At 40.3% G+C, this 20,326-nt stretch overlaps 1 protein-coding gene across 1 annotated transcript in view; it reads right to left on the bottom strand.

Moving 5' to 3' along the window:
- Positions 1 to 2,074: 2,074 nt before the first annotated feature.
- Positions 2,075 to 20,326, bottom strand: part of EMB2730 (Ribonuclease II/R family protein) — a 230,898-nt gene continuing 212,646 nt past the window's right edge. The window contains exons 12-13 of the mRNA XM_089411263.1: positions 2,782 to 3,177; positions 2,075 to 2,678 (exon numbers count right to left, since the gene is read on the bottom strand). Of these exons, the coding sequence (XP_089267389.1) occupies positions 2,346 to 2,678; positions 2,782 to 3,177 (729 nt within the window). The 3' untranslated portion in view covers positions 2,075 to 2,345. The remainder of the gene's footprint in view (positions 2,679 to 2,781; positions 3,178 to 20,326) is intronic.

The following is a 20,326-nucleotide window of genomic DNA, read 5'->3' as shown; positions in this document are numbered from 1 at the left end:
CTTTGCAGTCAACATAGTCTACTACAGAATGTTTATGCGCAACTATTCGCCAAACTAACATCCTTCATTTTCTGCTTTAATATTAATTGGAAACATCGCAACATCGTCCCTATGGATGTTAATCTATAATGCTTTAATTTACTATGCGAAATAATCCACTTGAGTTTAGATATGGCATAACATTATCAAAAAAGCACCAGCACCTACCATGTCATTCCATTCTGAAGTCGACAAAATGCACCCTTTCATAATGTGAGTTTGATAGATATCCAGAACAATACAAATAGCTATCCTAATGGTACAGAATCGCGTCTACATAATTAACTACACAAATAAACGAAAAGGTAGACAAAACAAATACCTCCAGGCTTCCATAGATATTGAACCCTGTGAAATTGCAATTTGATAACAGCAATCGTTGATAAGGCGGATTCCCTAAAAAAATTCAGATTTGTGTCAATCCCAAACTCAGTCATAAATCCCATGTCTGTTCAATACAATAACCTCGAGGACCACAAAACCTTGGCCTGCCTATCTGGCCTTGCTCAACCCATCAGTAGATAGGTAGTCAACTCCATGTTCTTCCGCAGGGCACTACTTGGATCTAACTTAATATTGAGTTCTTTATTACGGGATCTATTTTGAATTGTTTAACCAAGCTTTTTATTAATGCAAGTTTACAAATCTCAGAGAGCAATTAGTTACAAATAACATTCAACTAGTACAAAAAATAGGAATATTGCCCAAACTCTGAGTTGAGATGGAATAAAGATAGGTGGATACACTGCCATAAGGCAGACATTTCTACCACCAAAAACATCTCTAATAACAATATTGAGTAAACTTGCAGATTAAGTTAATCTCATTTGGCATTCACAATAGATGTAGGCCAAGGTGAATAGCGTTGGAATTCTGCATTAGCACCTCCATGAAGCCACCTGAAAGTGACCATAACGACTTGTGGGAAAACCCAAAGGACAGTCCTTGAGGATGGAAATTCGTGGAGATCTGATAATCTAAATCTGCAAAGGCCCTCTCACAAATTTAGCGAAGAGTTGATGCAATTTCACTGGTCAAGAAGATGATTGATTAAAATTGTATGCAAAATCCAGATCACTGCTTTGTTGATGACTCAATGAACCATCTCATATGCAGTAAATAATTAAGTTAGAGTTACACAGCATTGCACTGCATAATTTTCTTGACAATAAAAAAGAAACGTAGAAGAGAGAAAATACTAAGTGAATCACGCCCGAAAATGAATTTGATTGCTACAATACATTTCACATATAAGAAAATATTACTCAGGATATGCCAGAATATTCATGTACCAATTTTCACTTTTAAAGCAGTGCCATATGTTAGTCACCAACGCAAGCACCACTGATCCTGATTATCAAATCAAAATGGTATAAGATAGGGTAGGGATCCATGAGCATGAACGCTTGCTATCTCTTCCAGCAACAAGCTTTTGACAGTGTAAGCTTAAGACCATTTCCCATCTTCCGATAGGTAACTAATTTTGTTAGTAGTCTTATCTTCTCTTTTGTCCAATGAACTCTGAAGAATGCTCCTTACAGGTGTCGATTAAGCACTGGCCAGACAATTTTCAAAGTTGAACTTTTGCTCAACTTTTGAACAAAAGGAACTGCCCCAATGGAGAATTGATGCCAATCAAGGCACTCCAATGAACTTCTGACCAAAACAAAAATTTACGCCTTACAATGGACCCTGTAAAATCTCGATTTCTATGGCTGGATGATATCCAGACTTGAATTTTTTCTGCATAAAAATAATATCATAAGAATTTGAGTCATTACACATTGTTCAGACATTACAAATTCAAATTAAATAGTCAGTGCACTGACCATCACAAATAAATTCTTCAATTTTCACTGCTGTGGTAGTTAAATTTGAAACTCAATTCCATCAATATTCACAATTTTTTGCAACTTTGACTGGACTATTAAATATATCTACAAAAGATATAATCCAATGCATCACAGATCAGCCTAAGTTATTGCTACCTTCCAATAAATTTCTTGAGCTTATAACTTGTCAGAGCAATACATACCTGGCACACTAAGAATTTAAAAAGCATGGAATCATTAAGTTCGACATATAACAAGGACAACATGGCAATTGCATTGAGTGGTCTATGGTACATAATATGCAAAGACTGGAGACAATCATGTAGATAACACCTCCTTCAAGGACAATATTTCCTTTCGAGGAAGAGCTTCAAGCACTTGTACCATTATTTCATCCCCAACCTGAGCGCCTGAAAATACCTGAACAGATCCTTGAATTCCTACCTGTGAAGAATAGTGACCAAGACTCAAAAATCAACTTTCATATTTCCAAATGAAATCACATATACAAGTATACATTAAAAAAAAATTGGAAGTGTCCAAGCATGGGCAAGTGCAAGCATGTGAGAGAGGGAGACAGGCCTCAACAAGAAGTAATGCTGCTGTTTTATCTTTTATAAATCTAAGGATCAAAGCACGAAATTCCTTCTCCCTAGGCTGTCTCCGAAGATACTCCAACAGCCAATAGCGAAGACTGTTGTTATATAACCTTTTCGCAATTTGTAATTGCATTTTAATAAGTGGCATCATTCCCTCCAACTTGTTACATGAGAAGGGAGGGGGTTCCCCCCTTAAAACAGCCTTCACCTGATATTGACGGAAAAATATGCCCAAAGGCATTAGCACTAGCAGAAACACAGAAATGTGATAATAACAGAGATCATGCAAATGGCAACAAATAACTGCATACCTGGTAGTGTGCAAGAAGATCAACGTAACGGCGAATAGGAGATGTGAACTGTACATATCCAGGAACACCCAGTGTCGCATGAGGAATAGGTTTTCTGAAATCCAATTCGACTGGACGCATTGTCTTCACATACGCTAAGCTTCGGACAGGTCCCTCAGGTAAATAGGATAAAGAAGCAACAGAGATATTAGTCTGTGACTGTCCCCGGTATGGTAAAGGAATGTTATTCTTCACCCCAAATGATGCAATTGCCTCTCCACACAGTATCATCATTTCTGAGACCAACCTCATTGCTGGATTTGATTGTTCCTCTAGATATAGATTAATTGAAGGCTCTGGATCATCTGGATTGGGAACTTTGACCCGTGCCTCTATCATAGATGTATCAATGGCTCCCTGTGAATTGTAACAAAACATATTAAGAAACATAAACAAAGTTTGGAACAGAAAAACAAATTAAGCAAAATATACAAGTTTGGCAAGTCAAGTGAGATAGCACCAATATAACATGACATGTACTATATCGTGTTTTTTCTGGCATAAGTTGAAGCCATAGGATAGTATCCTGCTATTGGGAAATGGCACCATTATGTTTTTCCAGTGGTGTATATATATAACTATATATATATATGGAAAAAAATCCAACGGATCACTCGGTTGGTTCAACACTTTCCACCAAGGCATAATGCCCAGGGAGGTTGTGGGATCCACTCCCATCTAGTCCTGTGGGGTTGCCAGCTGGTATGGCAGTTACCAGTTAACAATGTTTTTTATCCGAATTGGATCATTATATTGTTTGTCATCCATCTCGATGCGTTTGGAGTGGAAAAAGTGGAGGAATCAGCTCATGGGACTGTTTTTACGGTGGGATCCAGTTTGGCAAAACCAACGTTACTTGGGAGCGGGAGCGACATTTTCAGAAGCTCCTGGTTTGGGAGCGAATCCTAGAGCGTTTTTTATATAACATATATATTTTTTATATTTTTTATACTTTGATGCACATATGTCAACAAAAACATGTAGAATGATGAATTAGACATAAAAAACATAGATAGAATCATATAACAACAATCATCTAGAAGTTATAATCTTCATCAACCACATCCACAAGTTAGTAACATACAACATATTGAGTCTCATGAATTATGATTCATCAATCATAAAGTTTCAAGCTTTCAAAATTCAATATATAACATTTATCATCATTGATCACCAAAGTTGTACTTCGTAAGCTAAGTGTAACCATTACAACAAATAATATCTAACATTAAATGAAATGTTATAAAATGAAATGAAATGAAACAACTTTAAACTTTCACTAAGCATCATATTCATAATTCATTACCAATGAGTTATAATTGCCAACTTCAAACTTAAATTGTCATATATTGTTTACAAAATATATCATAATAAATATGAAAGAGTCAACAGTTATAAAAACTACTAGAAACTAGAAAAGACAAGTAAATCTATCATCTACATCTTCCTCTTGCCACCACGAATAATGTCTAATTTCTTAGCAGGTCGTGGTGGTCTTCTAGGAGTCTCCTCCTGCACAATCCCACGACTAGAACCAGAAGGCGCATGCCCTCCACATGAGGATGTACATGGAGGCGGCGACAGCAAAGGAGCAAGACTTGGATCTCAAGCACTGCTACTGGATGGTGGGGGTGGCATGGTTGTTGCTTCATCTTCCTCTCTCATAAGTTCTGCTTCCAGTTTCTCAAGATGTATAGTGCCATCCTCCAAATTATCGTCCTCTAGGTGGTTGTCTCAAATTTTATATGTTGGATCCTCATAAGCCCAATCACAGTAATGACTCAACAACCTCAAGTTGTAGTGCACATAAACCAAGCTTTTTGCTCGGTTTTCATTGAGTCTGTTACTTCTCACATTATGTATGAAGCTATAGGTGCTCCAACACCTCTCTGCGGAATAAGTATTTACAACCTATGAGAGAACTTTTTTTGCCAAATTTGGCAAAAGTCCCATGCCGCCATATGCTTCCCACCATGTGAGAGCATCAAATTTGTCTCTATCTTCCACTGCATGCAAAGAACCAAACAAACCAGTGCAATTGAAGTATCTTCCTAATTCAAGATGCAGATTAGCACATTCCTCCCTGTCAGGTACCAACTTGTCTAATGCTTCCATATACCTTGTAGCTACCTCTGGATCCATATGGGGTTTGACCCTAACCCCACCCCCAGAGGCAGGTTGGCCCAACCAAGTTGGAGAGTAGTATTTTGGCGTAAGGATATACGCTAAGGCATGTAATGGAACATTAAGTTTATTCCATTGTGTACACACACAATTGTGAATTAGTGTATACAAGTTGGGATCATCTTTCTGAACATCTTTGATTTGCCCCAACATGGTATCCATCTTCTCATACACCTCCCCAATCATTGGTTTATCTGTATCTACAAAGCGTATCATGTGATAAATGGGCCTAGTGAATCCCAATACTTGCCTCACACATGCCCAAAACTAACCATCAAGAGCAATCTCCTCCACCTGTTCAAAACCTTGCCTATCAGTTGCATTTGTAGCCCTTTCCTTTAATCTTTGCCAGTGTGGACTTGATACCATGCTAGCCAATGAATCTCTTACCTTCAAAAGGCCCCTGAAGGTGAAGTAATAGCTAGCAAATCTAGTCTTTGCAATCTTCAATAGCTCCAATCTTGAGTGACTGCAGAAAATCCCATGGGTATTGCTATGATTTGTAATAAATTTTATCATTTTTTTGCCTCTCTTGTACAAATCACCAATCCATTTGTATTGTTGGTTTTTGTTCTTAATGATATCATGCATCAAAAGGTTCATTGTGTGAACCAAACACCCAGACCAAAATATGTTGGGGTATTTATCCTCAAAAATTTCTTCCGCTGCCTTACAATTAGCAGCATTATCAGTGATGACTTGGATGACATTGTATGGCCCAATACGGTCAATTGTTTCAAGTAGTGGTTCTCAATGTTGATGCCGGTCTTGAACTTGTCTTAGTAATCATACGCTGAAAGAAAGATGGCACCACTAACAAACACAGAAAGAACACTTATCAATGGCTTGCCTTTTACATTTGTCCATCCATCAGATATAATGGACACCCCATGCTCAGTCCATGAATTTGTCATTCTACTCAAAGAATGTGCTATTTTTGCTTTTTCATGATCAAGTCCAACGGCTCTAGCCTTGTCATACCCAGGGCTCTTGTATCCTTTAGGGGCATCATTTATGGCAAAAACCATTTCATGCTAATAAGGTGACCAAAGAACATTGAATGGTATCCCACATGCATAGAGAAACCGGTAAACTTTTGAATCCACATCATTCCTACACCCTTCATCAAGGAAATTCAATATGGTTCTATGCCTTAAAGAGATGTTTGGTGACATTGTGCGTCCATATCCACTGCCATAGGAGGATGCTAAAGGAGTTCTTTGTGCATGTGATTGTGAGCTTGGTTCAAATAAATCCTTTGATCTTTTAGATTTGTATTGGACTTCCTCCTCTTCCCTTATGTATTTGGCTCTCTCTGCTGCTGACACACCTGTACAAGTTTTGATTCCAATTTGTTTATCTCCATCCCATGGCCTTTTCCCGCAAAGGTGCTTTCTGGCACGGGTGTATGAACTTGTGCAATTATTGTTGCAATGGGGGCAGTGAAATTTAGTGGTTCCACCCCCTTTCCCTACTTTAGGCCTAGTAACATATTTCCACAATGGGGTTAGGTCTTGTTTAGTTTTTTGAGCTGAATCATGTTCACTCTCCTCCAGCTCCTCCTCACCAAGGTACTCCTCTCAGGGTTTTCATCAAATCCACTATAACCCACTTCTTCATCCCTTTCTTCTTCATGTTCATCCCTCATTTTTCTACTCCCCAACACCATAATAACCAAGAAATGAACCAAGAAGAAGAAAATGCCAAGAAATATAACCATGATGTTTGAAACTTGAAGATTTCAATCTACAAAAAATGGAATGGGAATGGGAATGGGGAATAGAGAAAAAAAAATTATTAATTTATTTAGCAATGAACATAAAAAAAAAAAAATATATATATATATATATATAGATAAAAAAAAAATTAAAAAATCTAGATTAGAGTGTAGATCCTACCTCTTTGGCCTCCAATCTCCCCTTGCAAGCTCTTCAAAGTTCAAACTCCTCTTCTTGCTCCAAATTCTCTCTTGCTCTCTATCACTCTCTCACACTTAGAAATGAAATGAATAATGAGAGGGAGAGGGTGTATTTATTCCCCCCCTCCCCTTTTTCACTCCCCTCCCCTTCCCTTTCTCCATGTCGTCGTTGCCTTTCCCACGTCGTTCACCGTCGGACGGGAGCGATTTTTCCAACCTGGGAGCAGTCGAGAGCGATCGCTCCCTGGCCGCTCCCGGAGTGACGAGAGCGACACTCCCTAAGTCGACTTAAAAAAAAACAGGGAGCGAATTTTTTTGTTACGAAGCGCGCTCCCGACCGGAGTGCAGATTAGGATCGGGATCGTGGCGGGGGGCCGGGCTCCCCCACAACCTTGGGCAAAACGGGGTTTGAAGCTTTCTGGGAGCATTTTGAGGCATCAAACAACGCTTTTTGGGCGTAAAACGTTGTCACTTCTGCACAACACCCTTTCATGTTATTCTACACACAGAGACCCTTCCAACAGTGCAAGAAGCACATCAATTGGAGTCACTATGCAAAAGTTATGCCACTCAGAGGTTGACCTTCCCGTTTTCACACCTATAGTTCACGAAGATGCCACGTCAGCCCTCATTATTCATGGAAAAGGGGCTAGCCACGTGTTTGTGATGTAAAAGACTCTCGAAGAGTCTATTTTGTAATTCTAGTTAAGAGTTGACGTAGTCAAACTTAACCACTAGTAGGCTATCGGGTTGTGTTATAACCAAGCCACTAGGAGGAAGAGGCATTCCATTCTTTCAAGAGCATTTTGTTCCATAGCTGAGCAAAGATAGCCAGGAGAGATAGGAAGTAGAGCACACACAAAGGATTTGTGCACTGTAGTAGCCCACGAGCCACAAGCATTACTTCTTTGTACTTGCAGCCATATTTCCAGACAGAGAAAGAGAGTGAAGCAGCCTCACCTTCCAGCTGGGTCTTCTCCTGAAAAGGTTTCTCAGAGAGCATATCTTGTGTCTTGTGTGTGTGCATGCTCATTTTGTCGTTCTCTATTTTTCTGCATAATTTCCATTCGCATGCATGCACTAATTACAGTTAAATCCACAGATCTTAGAGTTTAATAAATTGTAATAGTGTACAATTTTCAAGTTTTAATAAAATATTATTAGATCTGTTGTGATGAACTGTCCAGTGGAATATCCACGATAGTTTACAGATCATTTGGTATCAGAACAGGTTACTTGGGTATTTTGTGGAGATTGCAAGGATCTAGATTGGAGGGGTCGATTATCATAAAACGCTAATCATGGGCGAATAATCTTTAAACAAACCTTGTGATCTTGCGCAGGTGAGGTTTTTGCAGCTCGATCAACAAGTCGCAGATATAAACCGCAATGTAAACCTCCTCATGGCGGGCCTAAGCTGGGGATATTTGGAGAAGATGGGGATTCGAATGCAGAGGAAAAATCAGAACGGGATCAAAAGATCGGGGAGGAATGAAAAACCAGTCGAAGAAAGGACCCAAAAAAGATCAACCCAATTAGAGTGTCGTGAACCAATCGAAGTCCCTATTTAAAATGGAAGCAAAAGTAGATATTAAGTCGTACCACGACAAGATTGACGCTCTGAAGTTGAACCACTAGTTACAGCAACTAGAAGTTTATTTCAGTGTCCATCAGATCAAGGAAGGGAAAAAGATCTCATTCGCGCGGCTGAAATTAGAGGGCCATGCATTGACTTGGTGGGAGAGCCACACAGAAACCCTAAGGTTGGAGGGAGAACCTCCAGTGACTAAGTGGGAGTATTTCAAAACCCTCATTAAGTCACAGTTTTATCCCATTGGGTACGTGGAGGACCAGTGGATCCGGTGGCATTACTTCAGGCAAAAGTCGGGCCAAAGCGTGCAGGAGTACACCACAAAATTTAGAAAGATGGCTATAATGTTGGGTATCTCTCCAAAGAACCCAGATGTACTCCTTAAGTATTTGGGGGGTTTGCACTGCCATCTGCGTGAGCAAGTGATGTTGTTCAAGCCCAAATTGGTGGACGAGGCTTGTGTACAGGCACAGTACCTGGAGAACATAGGCTTGAAAAGAGCGCAATCAAGTGGATCGAAGCAGAAGGAGCAACAAGAAGCTTCTAAGGAGGGGAAGAAGAAGCAAAAAGGGGGAAAAGATAAAAAGATGACAGCTGCAACACCAGTGCAAATATCCTAGCAACCACTGCAACATTGATGGCCATACAGAGGAGAAATGTTGGAAGTTGCATCCAGAGCTAAACCCGAAGAACAAGAAGAAAGATAATAAGAAGAAGAATCTCATGGCCACTGATTCGAGCAACCAAGTTGAAAGCAGCTCGGATGTGGATGAGAAGATCGTTTGTACATCAGTGCAGAAGGAGGTGAATCTGAGTAGCCTTCAGCAACAGGAAGAGAAAGAAATGACCAAACTCTTCCATATAAAGATACAGGTCAAGAAGACAAAGATTGATGCTCTATTTGACTCAAGATCGTAGGCGAATCTCATTGCAGCAGAGTTGGTCAAGAAGTTGGGGCTGGAAGTTCATGATCATCCAAACCCATATCCACTAGGATGGGTAAATAAGGATGCAAAGTTGAAGGTAAAAAAACAGTGCAAAATTAGATTTGTTATTAGTGTTGATTTTATTGATGAAGTAGATCTGGATGTGGTTCCCCTTGATGTATGTGGAGTCGTGTTTGGGAGTCCATACATGTACATGTGTGATGTAATATTCATGAGGAGAGCTAACCAGTACCAACTCATCAAGGATGGAAAATCTTTCATCATCAACACACACAAAGACAATTCGAAAATTTCACTGCTAAATGCCAACCAAGCCAAGAAATTGACTAGTTCTAGCAAGAAGTATGTTTTATTGTTTTTAAGAGAAAGTCAGTCTGAAGAGGAGTCAATAAAAGGCAAGGCATCCCTGGAGGGGTGTACTAAGAAATAGAAACACCAATTGGAGGAGTTGTTACCTAAGAGAGAAGTGGAGCACGAGATCCAACTATTGCCAATCTCCCCATTGCTAAATATTGGGTTGTACAGGCAGTTTGGTATAGAAGCAAGGTGAAGAAACAGTGCCAGCAGCTGCTGGAACAAGGTGTCATTCGACCGAGTACATCACCATGTGGGTCACCCATCATCATTTTCCAAAGAAGGATGGGACTTGGCGGATGTGTATAGATTACAGGGCATTGAATAAAATCATGCTCAAGAATAGATACCCCCTGCCCAGGATAGACGGTCTGCTAGATCAGTTGCAGCAAGCAAAGTATTTCACCAAGCTAGACTTGAAGTTTGGATATCACCAGGTTCGAATCAAAGAAGAAGATACATGGAAGACCGCCTTCAAAACCAAGCAAGGTTTGTATGAGTGGTTGGTTATGCCATTTGGCCTATGTAATGCACCAGCTACGTTTATGAGATTAATGAATGATATACTACACCCTTTTATAGATTCATTTGTTATTGTCTAATTGGATGATATATAGGAATATAGTAATACCTCGGAGGAGCATATTTCACATTTGACGCAGCTGCTGGAAACATTGAAGAAGCACCAGCTGCTGGAAACATTGAAGAAGCACCAGCTGCTAGAAAATCCCAAGAAGTGTGAGTTTGCACACTAGTCTTTGGTGTATCTGGGGTAAGTGATCAGTGGAGGAGAGTTGAAGGTCGATCCTTCCAAGATGGAGGCCATCATGAAATGGTCAGTGCCTACTAATGTTTCTGAGGTCAGGAGTTTCATTAGAGCAGCACAGTACCTGAGGAAATTCATATCCTCATTTTCAGCAGTAGAAGCACCGCTCCATGCCATAACAAGTGGCAAGAGTTTCCAGTGGGGAAAAGGTCAGCAAAAGGTTTTCGAGGAGCTAAAGAAGAAGATAATTCAAGCACCAATTTTGGCATTACCAAACTTGCAGCAGCCTTTTGAAGTGGAGACAAATGCGAGTGGGTAAGTTATGGGAGTTTTCTTGATGCAAGGAGGAAGGCCCATTTGCTACCATTTTGAAGTATTTCATGGGGTTGTTCTTAACTACCCTACCTACAATAAGGAGCTCTATGCTATGGTGCAAGCTGTGAAGAAGTGGAAGCACTATTTAATGGGAAAGGAGACAGTAATCCATACAAATCACCAACCGTTACAGTACTTGTAGACCCAAAGTAAGCTACAACAAAGCGCAATAAAAGTGGATGGGGTTTTTACAACAGTTTCATTTGGTGATCAAGTATAAGAAGGGCAACAAAAACAAGTTGGCTGATATCCTTTCAAGGCCACCCACATCAAAGATTACAGCTTCGGGGACTCTTATGCACATGGAGCCATTCCCCCATGATGCATACAGAGAGGCACATTCAGAAGATGAGGACTTCAAGGAGGTGTATTAGCAGTTGCAGAGTCAGAGTCATGTGCACGATGGCGACACCACCACTGACTACAATCTCCAGGATGGGTTACTGTTAATTTTAGGATAACAATGGTATGTTCTATGCTTAGAGCAATTTTACTTCAATTTTCTTTATTAGCCCAATATCACATCCAATATAGCAATCACATCAACATGATAGTAAAATGCAAATAGAACATAAACAATAATAGTAGAAGACAATTCAACACAAGAGGACACAAGATATGGCACCATCCAGGGACAGACCCCAATGTGGGGAACCCTTGATCAATTCTTATAATTCTTCAAAAGTTCAGCAAAGAAAGAGAGTACAATTTACAATATTCACTTGCCCAAATTGATTAGTCAAAACAGCAGCAATAGAAAGCCCTAATAAAAAATTCAACGCTGGTTAACAGGGCTGAAATTGACCTCCAAAATAGCTCGGTCAACCTTGGTCAACTCACCCTCCAAAAACAAGATAATGCAGCCCAAAACAGTCTAAAAATAACTAGTCAAATCTGGTCAACAAAAGTCAATGCAGCAACTTGAATTAGGGCAGTCAATGCTGGTCAACCCAAGGGTCAAACTGCCTCGGTTTTTGTGCCCAGAATAGCAGCCTGCCCAAACAAAAGTCTCCCTCACAAAATCGAAGTCAAACAGGGTCAATGCTGGTCAAAGTTAGCCTCCTAAAATTTTGGTCTCTTGAAATTTCAACCTCCTGAAATTTCAGTGAAATCTTGTCAACGCAACATTTAGAAAAGATAGTCTTCCTTTCGCACATGTGGAGAGAGAGAGGACCAGAAATTCGTACCCAATCAAGATGAGAGAGAGAAAGATGAATGAGATGAAATGCCAAAATGAAGAGGAGGCGCCTTGTATTTATATGCAACGTTGAAGGTTGGAGGAGGCTAATTTTATGGTTGGCCAACCTTATCAATTTGTCCATAATCAAAATAAATTCATAACTTCTGTACATGTCAGAATGAGATGATCTTTAGATCAATCCTACACCTCTCGAAAAGAGGAATCCAAGAAAAACATAAGTTGCTTCATAAGAGCTATCCAAAGTGATGTTTGGCCCTAGTTGCCAAATTTAACACTCCCTCTCAACTAGGGAGAACATCACCTACCAAACTTTCTGACAATTTGTACCATCCTTGTCTTTACTCTACAATGCTCTGCTCTGCTGAACCATGAAGAAATAAGAAATGATCGAGAATGTATCATACCATTCTCCACACACCCAAAGTCAATCTCCAACAACAGAGAGTGTGTCATACCACTCTTAACTAACCCATACTCAGTTTCCATTAATCCCATATCAATATCAACATCCTAGCATAGGGAGTACGGTAGTACACGTGCGTCCATCAGTAGCACTGTTTCGAAAAACGGTCGGTTTGAAACCAACTCGGCCGAGTTGGTCCAAGTCATAACCCCACCGGGTCAACTCATCCTTTGAATGGAACGGTTGGCCGAGTTATTACCGAGTCGGCCGAGTTGTCTAACGACTCAACCTGCTCGATAATAACCCGACTGGCTGGGCCGAGTCTGAGCCAACTCGGTCGGCTTGGTGACAGCGACCCGAAAAAGCCAGAACAACGCAGTTTTTTTTTAATTGTTTTTTGGGGACCCCAAACCCATTTCTAATTTGCCTTTAGGTTCTTTGGGTTGCATTCTCCTTTCCTAAACCCTATAAAACCCACCCAACACCTCTCATTTCCACATACCCATCTCATTGCATTTGAGTGAGTATTTGAGTGAGAGTTTGTGAGGAGTTGAGGAATTTGTTATTGGAGCAGCAGTGAGGAGTCTTGGGCAAGCATTGTAGCAGGAGTGAAGAACTTCTTAGGCAACCATTGGAGAAGCATTGAGGAGTTGGTTTGTTGGAGCAACCTTGAGGAGGGAGTTTGTGCCTAGAGGTATTTTTTTTTACTTGTAAAAATCTGTTTTTGCTTATTTATTTTTTTGTGCAAATCTGAAAATTGAAAAGAGTGTTTTTTGTGAAAGAAATGAACATTGAAGCAATGCTATATTTTTTGTTTTCATTTTCAGATTTTTTCCTTTGATTTCCAAGTGAAAAAATGGCACCTAGAGTGAAAGATGCTACTTGGGCATACGTTGAAATCGTTGATAGTCAAATGCATTACAAATTTTGCCACAGAAAAATTAAGGTCCTGGGGGAATTAATAGGCTGAAACAACACTTGGCGAGGATTAGAGGCCAAATTACTCCATGTGAATCACCAGAAATTGGGCAGATTTGGAAGGATTTGTTAGCCAACTTTGAGAAGTTTAAAGAAGAAAAGGTTAGGCAAAAAGAGTTAGAGGCTGAAATTGGAAGGAAGAGGAGTATACAAAAAATGTTGGCTACCAACCCCCATTTTGATTTTGAGGGTTCTTCCTCTATCCCTTGTATTGATGCATCCAACCCCTTCCGATATGTTCCTCCCTCTTTGGACTCTATTCAAGAAAAGGGTAAGGGTAAAATGAAAAAGAAAGGTGATATGAATATCAAAAGTTATTTCACTATCACACCCTCCTCTCCATCAGATGCACATGGTCCTCAAGCTAATAGAACTTTGCAGCCCACTTTAGATGACCATTGAAAGAAAGAATTGAGGGAGACTGCTTGTGATTACATATGTAGATGGTGGTATGATGTTGATATCCCCTTCAATGCTTCCTATTGACCATATTATGAGTCTATGTTTGATGCCATACATGCTACTGGAAAAGGATTCAAAGGCCCTACTATGCATGAGATAAGGGGGTATCGTTCGTAGAAAGAAATTGCCTCCATTAATGAGTATTTTAAAGATTTCAAGGACTCGTGGGCAAGAACAAGATGTACCATCATGTCAGATGGATGGACTGATCAAAGGAACCTTACCGTCATAAACTTTCTTATCTTCTGCCCACAGGGAACCATGATTCTAAAATCAGTTGATGCATCTGATAAGGTAAAAGATGGACAATTGTTGTTTCAGCTATTGGATGAGGTTGTTGAGGAGGTGGGGGTGGCTAATGTTGTTCAAGTCATCACAAATAATGCCTCTAAACATGTTCTTGTTGGTAAACTGTTAGAGTAAAAACACAGAACCATCTTTTGGACCCCATGTGCTGCACATTGCATTGACCTCATGCTTGAGGATATTGACAAATTAGATTGGGTCAAAAACATTGTAGATCATGCCAAAAGCATAACAAAATTTATCTACAACCATTCATGGATTTTGAGCCTTATGAGGAGACACAGGGGGTAGGGATATTATTAGGCCTGCCATCACTAGATTTGCTACTCATTTTTTTGACATTGCAATCTATGCTTTCACAACATAGAAACTTGCAAAAGATATTTTCCAATGAAGAATGGAATCAAAGCCAGTGGTCTCACAAACAGGAAGGCAAAGAATTGAAAAAGAAAGTTAATGAAGAAATATTTTGGAGAAAGGTAGTAGAGATTGTGAAGCTTGCTAAGCCACTGGTTAAGGTGTTGAGGTTGGTGGATGGGGAAAGATTGGCTATCAGCTTCATTTATGAGGCTATGGAACAAGCAAAGGAGCACATAAAGAGGGAATACAAGGATAAAGTGGCTAAGTATGGGCCCATTTGGGCAATCATTGATGAAAGATGGAACAATCAATTCCATTGCCCTGTACATGCAACTAGGTATTTTTTGAACCCATGGTATCATTATAAAGCTCTAGTGACAGGAGCTTTGAAGGGGGAAGTTAGAGATGGATTGATTGATTGCATTGATCACATGATCCCATTGGAGTGTGATCAGCTGGAGATACACCGACAGGTCACAACCTTCAGCAAAGCCACAGGTACCTTTGGGAAGAACTTAGCAAAGATTGCAAGGGAAGCAGATGAGCCAAGTAAACAAGAATTTCAATTTTCAAATTCTTAATATTTATTTCATTAAATCGTTTATAATTTGAAGATATAATTTGTAATTTTGTTGAGCTAACTCATTACACTCCTATGTTTTTTGCAGCACAATGATGGGAGGCTTTTGGTAGCCATTGTCCTGAATTGCAAAAGTTTGCAATTCATATTTTATGTCTTTGAGAGAATTCACACGAAGAAGAAAAATCGTTTGGATCAAAAACAGTTAAATGATCTAGTCTATGTCCAATACAACCTTCGGCTCAGAAGCAACCAATCGCTGAACAAAATACCTGATTCAAATCCCACTGTGTTGGAAGGCATTGATCCAACATCAAATTGGGTAGTGGAGAGTCATCCAGCAGAATTTGATTTTGATGAGGATCTTGATTATGATTTACAGACGGTGGTATCACTCGAACATATTGTTCAGTTGAATGCAGATCCTGATCCACTTGTACCAGCCTCAGGGCCAGCCCCAAGTCCTCCAGCTGCAGGCGCTTCCCCTGCACAGTCACGACAGAAGCGCATATCTCGTCTATCTTAGCTTGCAGCTGCTGCACAGCCTGGTAGTGCTACCACTTCTTCAGTTGCAAATGGAGATGATGAGGAGGAGGAGCCATGGGCTGGCCTATTTGACTCTGATCTAGAGGTTGAGCCAGATGATCTTGGCTCCTCTAGCAGTAGCCAGTAGTACTGATCACAGTTTACTTTTGTTGTAGAGGCCATTTCTAGCCTCCTTGGTTATGTGTTTTTGTTTTGATCTCTATATCATCATCATGTATGTATTGGACAGTGCATTGGGTGCCATTGTGATATAATGGATATATTCATGAGCCTACTTTGATCATATCTTGTCTTCTATCAATATTCTAATGCTTTGTGTTTGGAAACATGAATGAAAATCTTTAATATTATGTTTTTTATAAAAAAATAAATATGTAATGTATTTTTTACAACGACCGAGTCATTGAAATCGAGTCGTCTGAGTCGATACCGAGTCGGGTTTGGAGTCGGATTCGACCCTCGGCCGAGTCAGAGTTGGAGTTTTAAAACATTGATCAGTAATACTATGGTCCCTATCCTCATTTTCTACTCATTGGTCAGATGTGAGTACTTCCCATGAGTCCCGGACTACATGGGTAGGATGTGTCGGCAGGAGAAGGTGAACCATTCATCCTGCTCATATACCATAGGGGAGGGTGAACCACTCAGCCTATGCATATGCCACCATGGGGTGTCACAGGGGAAGGTGAACCATTCACCCTGTGCACAGCGCACCACTAGGGGACGGTGAGTCACCCTATGGTCACTCATCGCTCCAAAAAGTACTCCAAGCACCCCAGAGCTCCAAGGGCTCATTATCCATCTCATACAGGATCCTTATAAGAGAGTCTCTCCACGACTCCAAGTCTTTCACGGAAGGTTAAGAATTTGACCTTCACGAGGGGCTTCGTAAAAATATCAGCAACCCGCTCATCAGTCCCAATATGATGAAGCCTTATTGCTCCTCAATGTACCATATCTTGGATAAAGTGGTACCTGATATCAATATGATTGGAGCGATCATGAAACACGGGATTCCTAGAAAGACGAATCCCACTTTGGTTGTCACAAAAGATCACGGTGGTATCCAGCACATGTCCAAACAACTCACTAAAGAGCTTCCTCAACTAGACAGCTTCACAGGAGGCCAAACTAGCAGCAATGTATTCAGCCTTAGTGGTGCTTAAGGCAATCGACTTCAGCTTCCTACTCATCCATGATATTGAAGCAGTGCCTAGAGAGAAGCAACATCCTAAAGTGCTTTTGTGATCCACCACACTGTCAACCCAGTATGCATCAAAGTAACCATGGAGCCTCACATTCCCGACAGTGTATCTCAGTCCATAAGTGCCTCACATCCCCGACAGTGTATCTCAGTCCATAAGTGCTTGTGCCACAGAGATATCTCAAGAGATTCTTGGCAGCAATCCAATGTATATGATGAGGCTCAACCATAAACTGACTCAATGTGTTCACTGCAAAACATATGTCCGAACGGGAGTTCACTAAGAACATCAGGGCCCCTATGAGTTGACGATACTCAGAAGAATTTCCCAAATCGGGCCCCGCAACACTTTCGCATAACTTCTTGAAGTTAAGTTCCATCGGAGTAGTCACGAACTTGTAGTCCACCATCCCAAATCTTTCAAGTAGCTTCACAACATATTTTCCTTAAGAAAGGAAAATCTCCCTTGGCTTTTGCCAGACCTCCAACCCTAGGAAGTAATGCATCAATCCTAGGTCCTTCATATCAAATTCGGAAGCCAACTCTCTCTTACATTAATGAATAAGAGGGTCTGCACCTATCAAAAAAAGATCGTCCACATAGAGTATCAAGATGAGAGGTCTATCATTCTCAACATTAAAGTAATGGTTTGGATCAACTTCACTTCTTGTAAATCCCAGCTTCATCAGATAGCTATTGATCCTCTCATACCAAGCCCAAGGTGCTTGCTTCAACCCATCGAGGGCCTTTTTCAACCTGCATACATGTGTCTGACGATCTTGAACTTCAAACCCCTCAGGTTGTTCCACCTAGACTTCCTCCTTAATTCAACGATGCAAGAAGGCAGTCTTGACATCCATCTAGTGTAGATTCCATCCTTGCCAGGCAGCAAGGGCTATAATCAAACGAATGGTGGTGTAGCGAGCAATGGGTGCAAATATCTCATTATAATCGACACCTTCCTTTTGAGAGAAGCATCGAGCAATAAATCTGGCCTTGAACTTTTCAGCACTTCCATCAGCACCATGCTTGATCTTGTAGAGCCATTTAGAGGTGACAACAGATTTGTCCTAGGGTCTAGGGACCACATCTCAGACATCATTCTTCATAATTGACTTGTACTCTTCATTCATAGCATCCCTCCATACTTGTTGCTTCACAACTTCTTCGAATGAGCAAGGTTCAGACTGAATAATGGTGCTCATAGCAATTAAGTACCCTTGGTACCTATTAGGCTTCTTGCTTTCACGAAATGTCCCCCTCAGTGCAACATGTCTCTCAACATCTTCGAGAGTTTCCCTCAGCCATGAGGGTCTCCTTTTGGAGGAGGAGGGCTCATGAGGAGGAGGATCAATGGGATCCATCAGTTCTTCAACATCGGGCATCGGCTCATCCTGTGAATCTCCTTGATTTCTTGCATCTGCTTCTTTGTCCTTCCTTGGAATAGGAAGGTTGCTAATCTTCCTTAGGGCAGCATCCTCATCAAAGGTGACATCATGACTCAACTCTACTTCTCTTTGACCAGGCACATAGATTCTATATGCCTTAGAAGTTTCACTATAGCCCACAAAAGTTCCTTTCTTCCCAGATGCCTCCAATTTACTTCTCCTTTCTTTCAGCACATGAAAGTATATGGGGCTACCAAAAATTCTAAAATGAGAAACATCAAGTTTCTTACTGGTGAAAACTTCTTTGGTAGTTTTGGAGCCCAATGCTTGATGAGGGCATCGATTTTGAACGTACACAACAGTGTTGGCAGCTTCTCCCCATAGGAACTTTGGAAGTCCTTGATCATGAAGCATGGCACGAGTGTTAGCCTCTCTCATAAAACAATAATAAATCCAAAAATAAATAAATAAATTAAATATTCCAATTTAGGAATTTGTGCCTAACTCTTGGGTTGTTCCTCTAAGATAGGAGTTAGTTTAGGTAACTCCTATATTGGTGTGTGTCTGGTGAAAAATTATCTCAACCAAAGGAGAAATTATCTCAACCAAAGGTGTCTAAGATAGCACGCACTATCTTGAGACACTGTCTCTCATCTATTTATTTGTAACACTATATTCAATTATTTAAAAAAAATGAATGAGAGTGAGAGTATGAAAATGTGAGAAAGAATACCTGAGGCTGAAGCCTTTTCCGCCAATATTTTGTGTCTAGGTTTTATGTGTATTTTTCTGTAATATGTTTGAGTTAATTTCATTTTCAATAACGAGTGGCTTCTATAATGAAACGATTCTTCCTTTCAACAATAGCATTTTGCTCAAGAGTATATGCAGTAGCAGTCTCCCTCTCAATGTCAGCTTCCCTGCAATAGTCATTGAATTCATTTGACTCATACTCGGTTCCATTATCGGTCCTCAATATCTTGATCTTCTTCCCTGTTTGATTTTCCACCAAGGCTTTCGGAACCATGAGAATATTTCATCCTTCTTCTTCAAGAAATATATCCAAGTTTTTCGAGATAAGTCATCCACAAAGACAACATAATATCCTCCTAATGATGTCATAAGCAACATACCAGATAGATCAGAATTAACCAATTGCAAAATGTCTGTGGTCTTGCTATCACTTGAGGGGAATGGTCCCCTTGTATGTTTTCCCTCGACACATCCTTGCCATACACCTTGATGCTCTATTTTGAATTTGGACATCCCTGTAACCATCTTCCTTGCATCAGGTAGAGCCTTATAGTGAAGATGAGAAACCTCCGGTGGCATAGTTCAGTTTGAAGAGATGTGTCGCAAGACATGGCTCCCAGTGGACTTCCTCCAACTTGATATAAACTGTCAACCCTGAATCCAAGAGTAAATGCTCTTTTCAAAATTTATTTTCCACACACATACCTTTCCATCGATGAATGCCACCTTCAATCGTTTGTCTTCCATCATTGAGATAGACACTAGATTCTTTTTTAGATCGGGTACATATAGTACTTCTTGAAGATGAGCGGAGTTACCTTGATTCAATTGAATGGTAACATTCCCAACTCCCTTCACAGGACAGGTGGCATTGTCTCCAAGGATAATTTCCAAATTTGTATCCTTCTCTATCGGATTTGAAAGAGCTTCCTTGTACCCAGTGAAGTGCCTTGAGGCACCACTATCAATCAACCAATTTCCAAAATTATCCGGAGGAGAGTCAGTAGAGAGGGCAAATATAAGATAAAATTGCTTTTGCTTACAATTTACAACATTAGACTGATCATACCTGGAGTTTCTTGTTTTTTTAGAAGTTCGATCATTTCCAAGTTGAGTAGTGGAAGCATTCTTTTTCCCTTTGTTGATTGCCATTCCTTTGATTGTTGTTGTTGCCCCTAGAATGATTGTGA

This window comes from Pinus tabuliformis, chromosome 3_1 (genome assembly GCF_031772625.1).
Source record: "Pinus tabuliformis cultivar Carrire ecotype Pingquan chromosome 3_1, CPIR1, whole genome shotgun sequence".
Taxonomy (NCBI): Eukaryota; Viridiplantae; Streptophyta; class Pinopsida; order Pinales; family Pinaceae; genus Pinus; species Pinus tabuliformis.
Note: the sequence above shows the minus strand (reverse complement) of the source record. Positions and strands in the feature narration are given on the sequence as shown.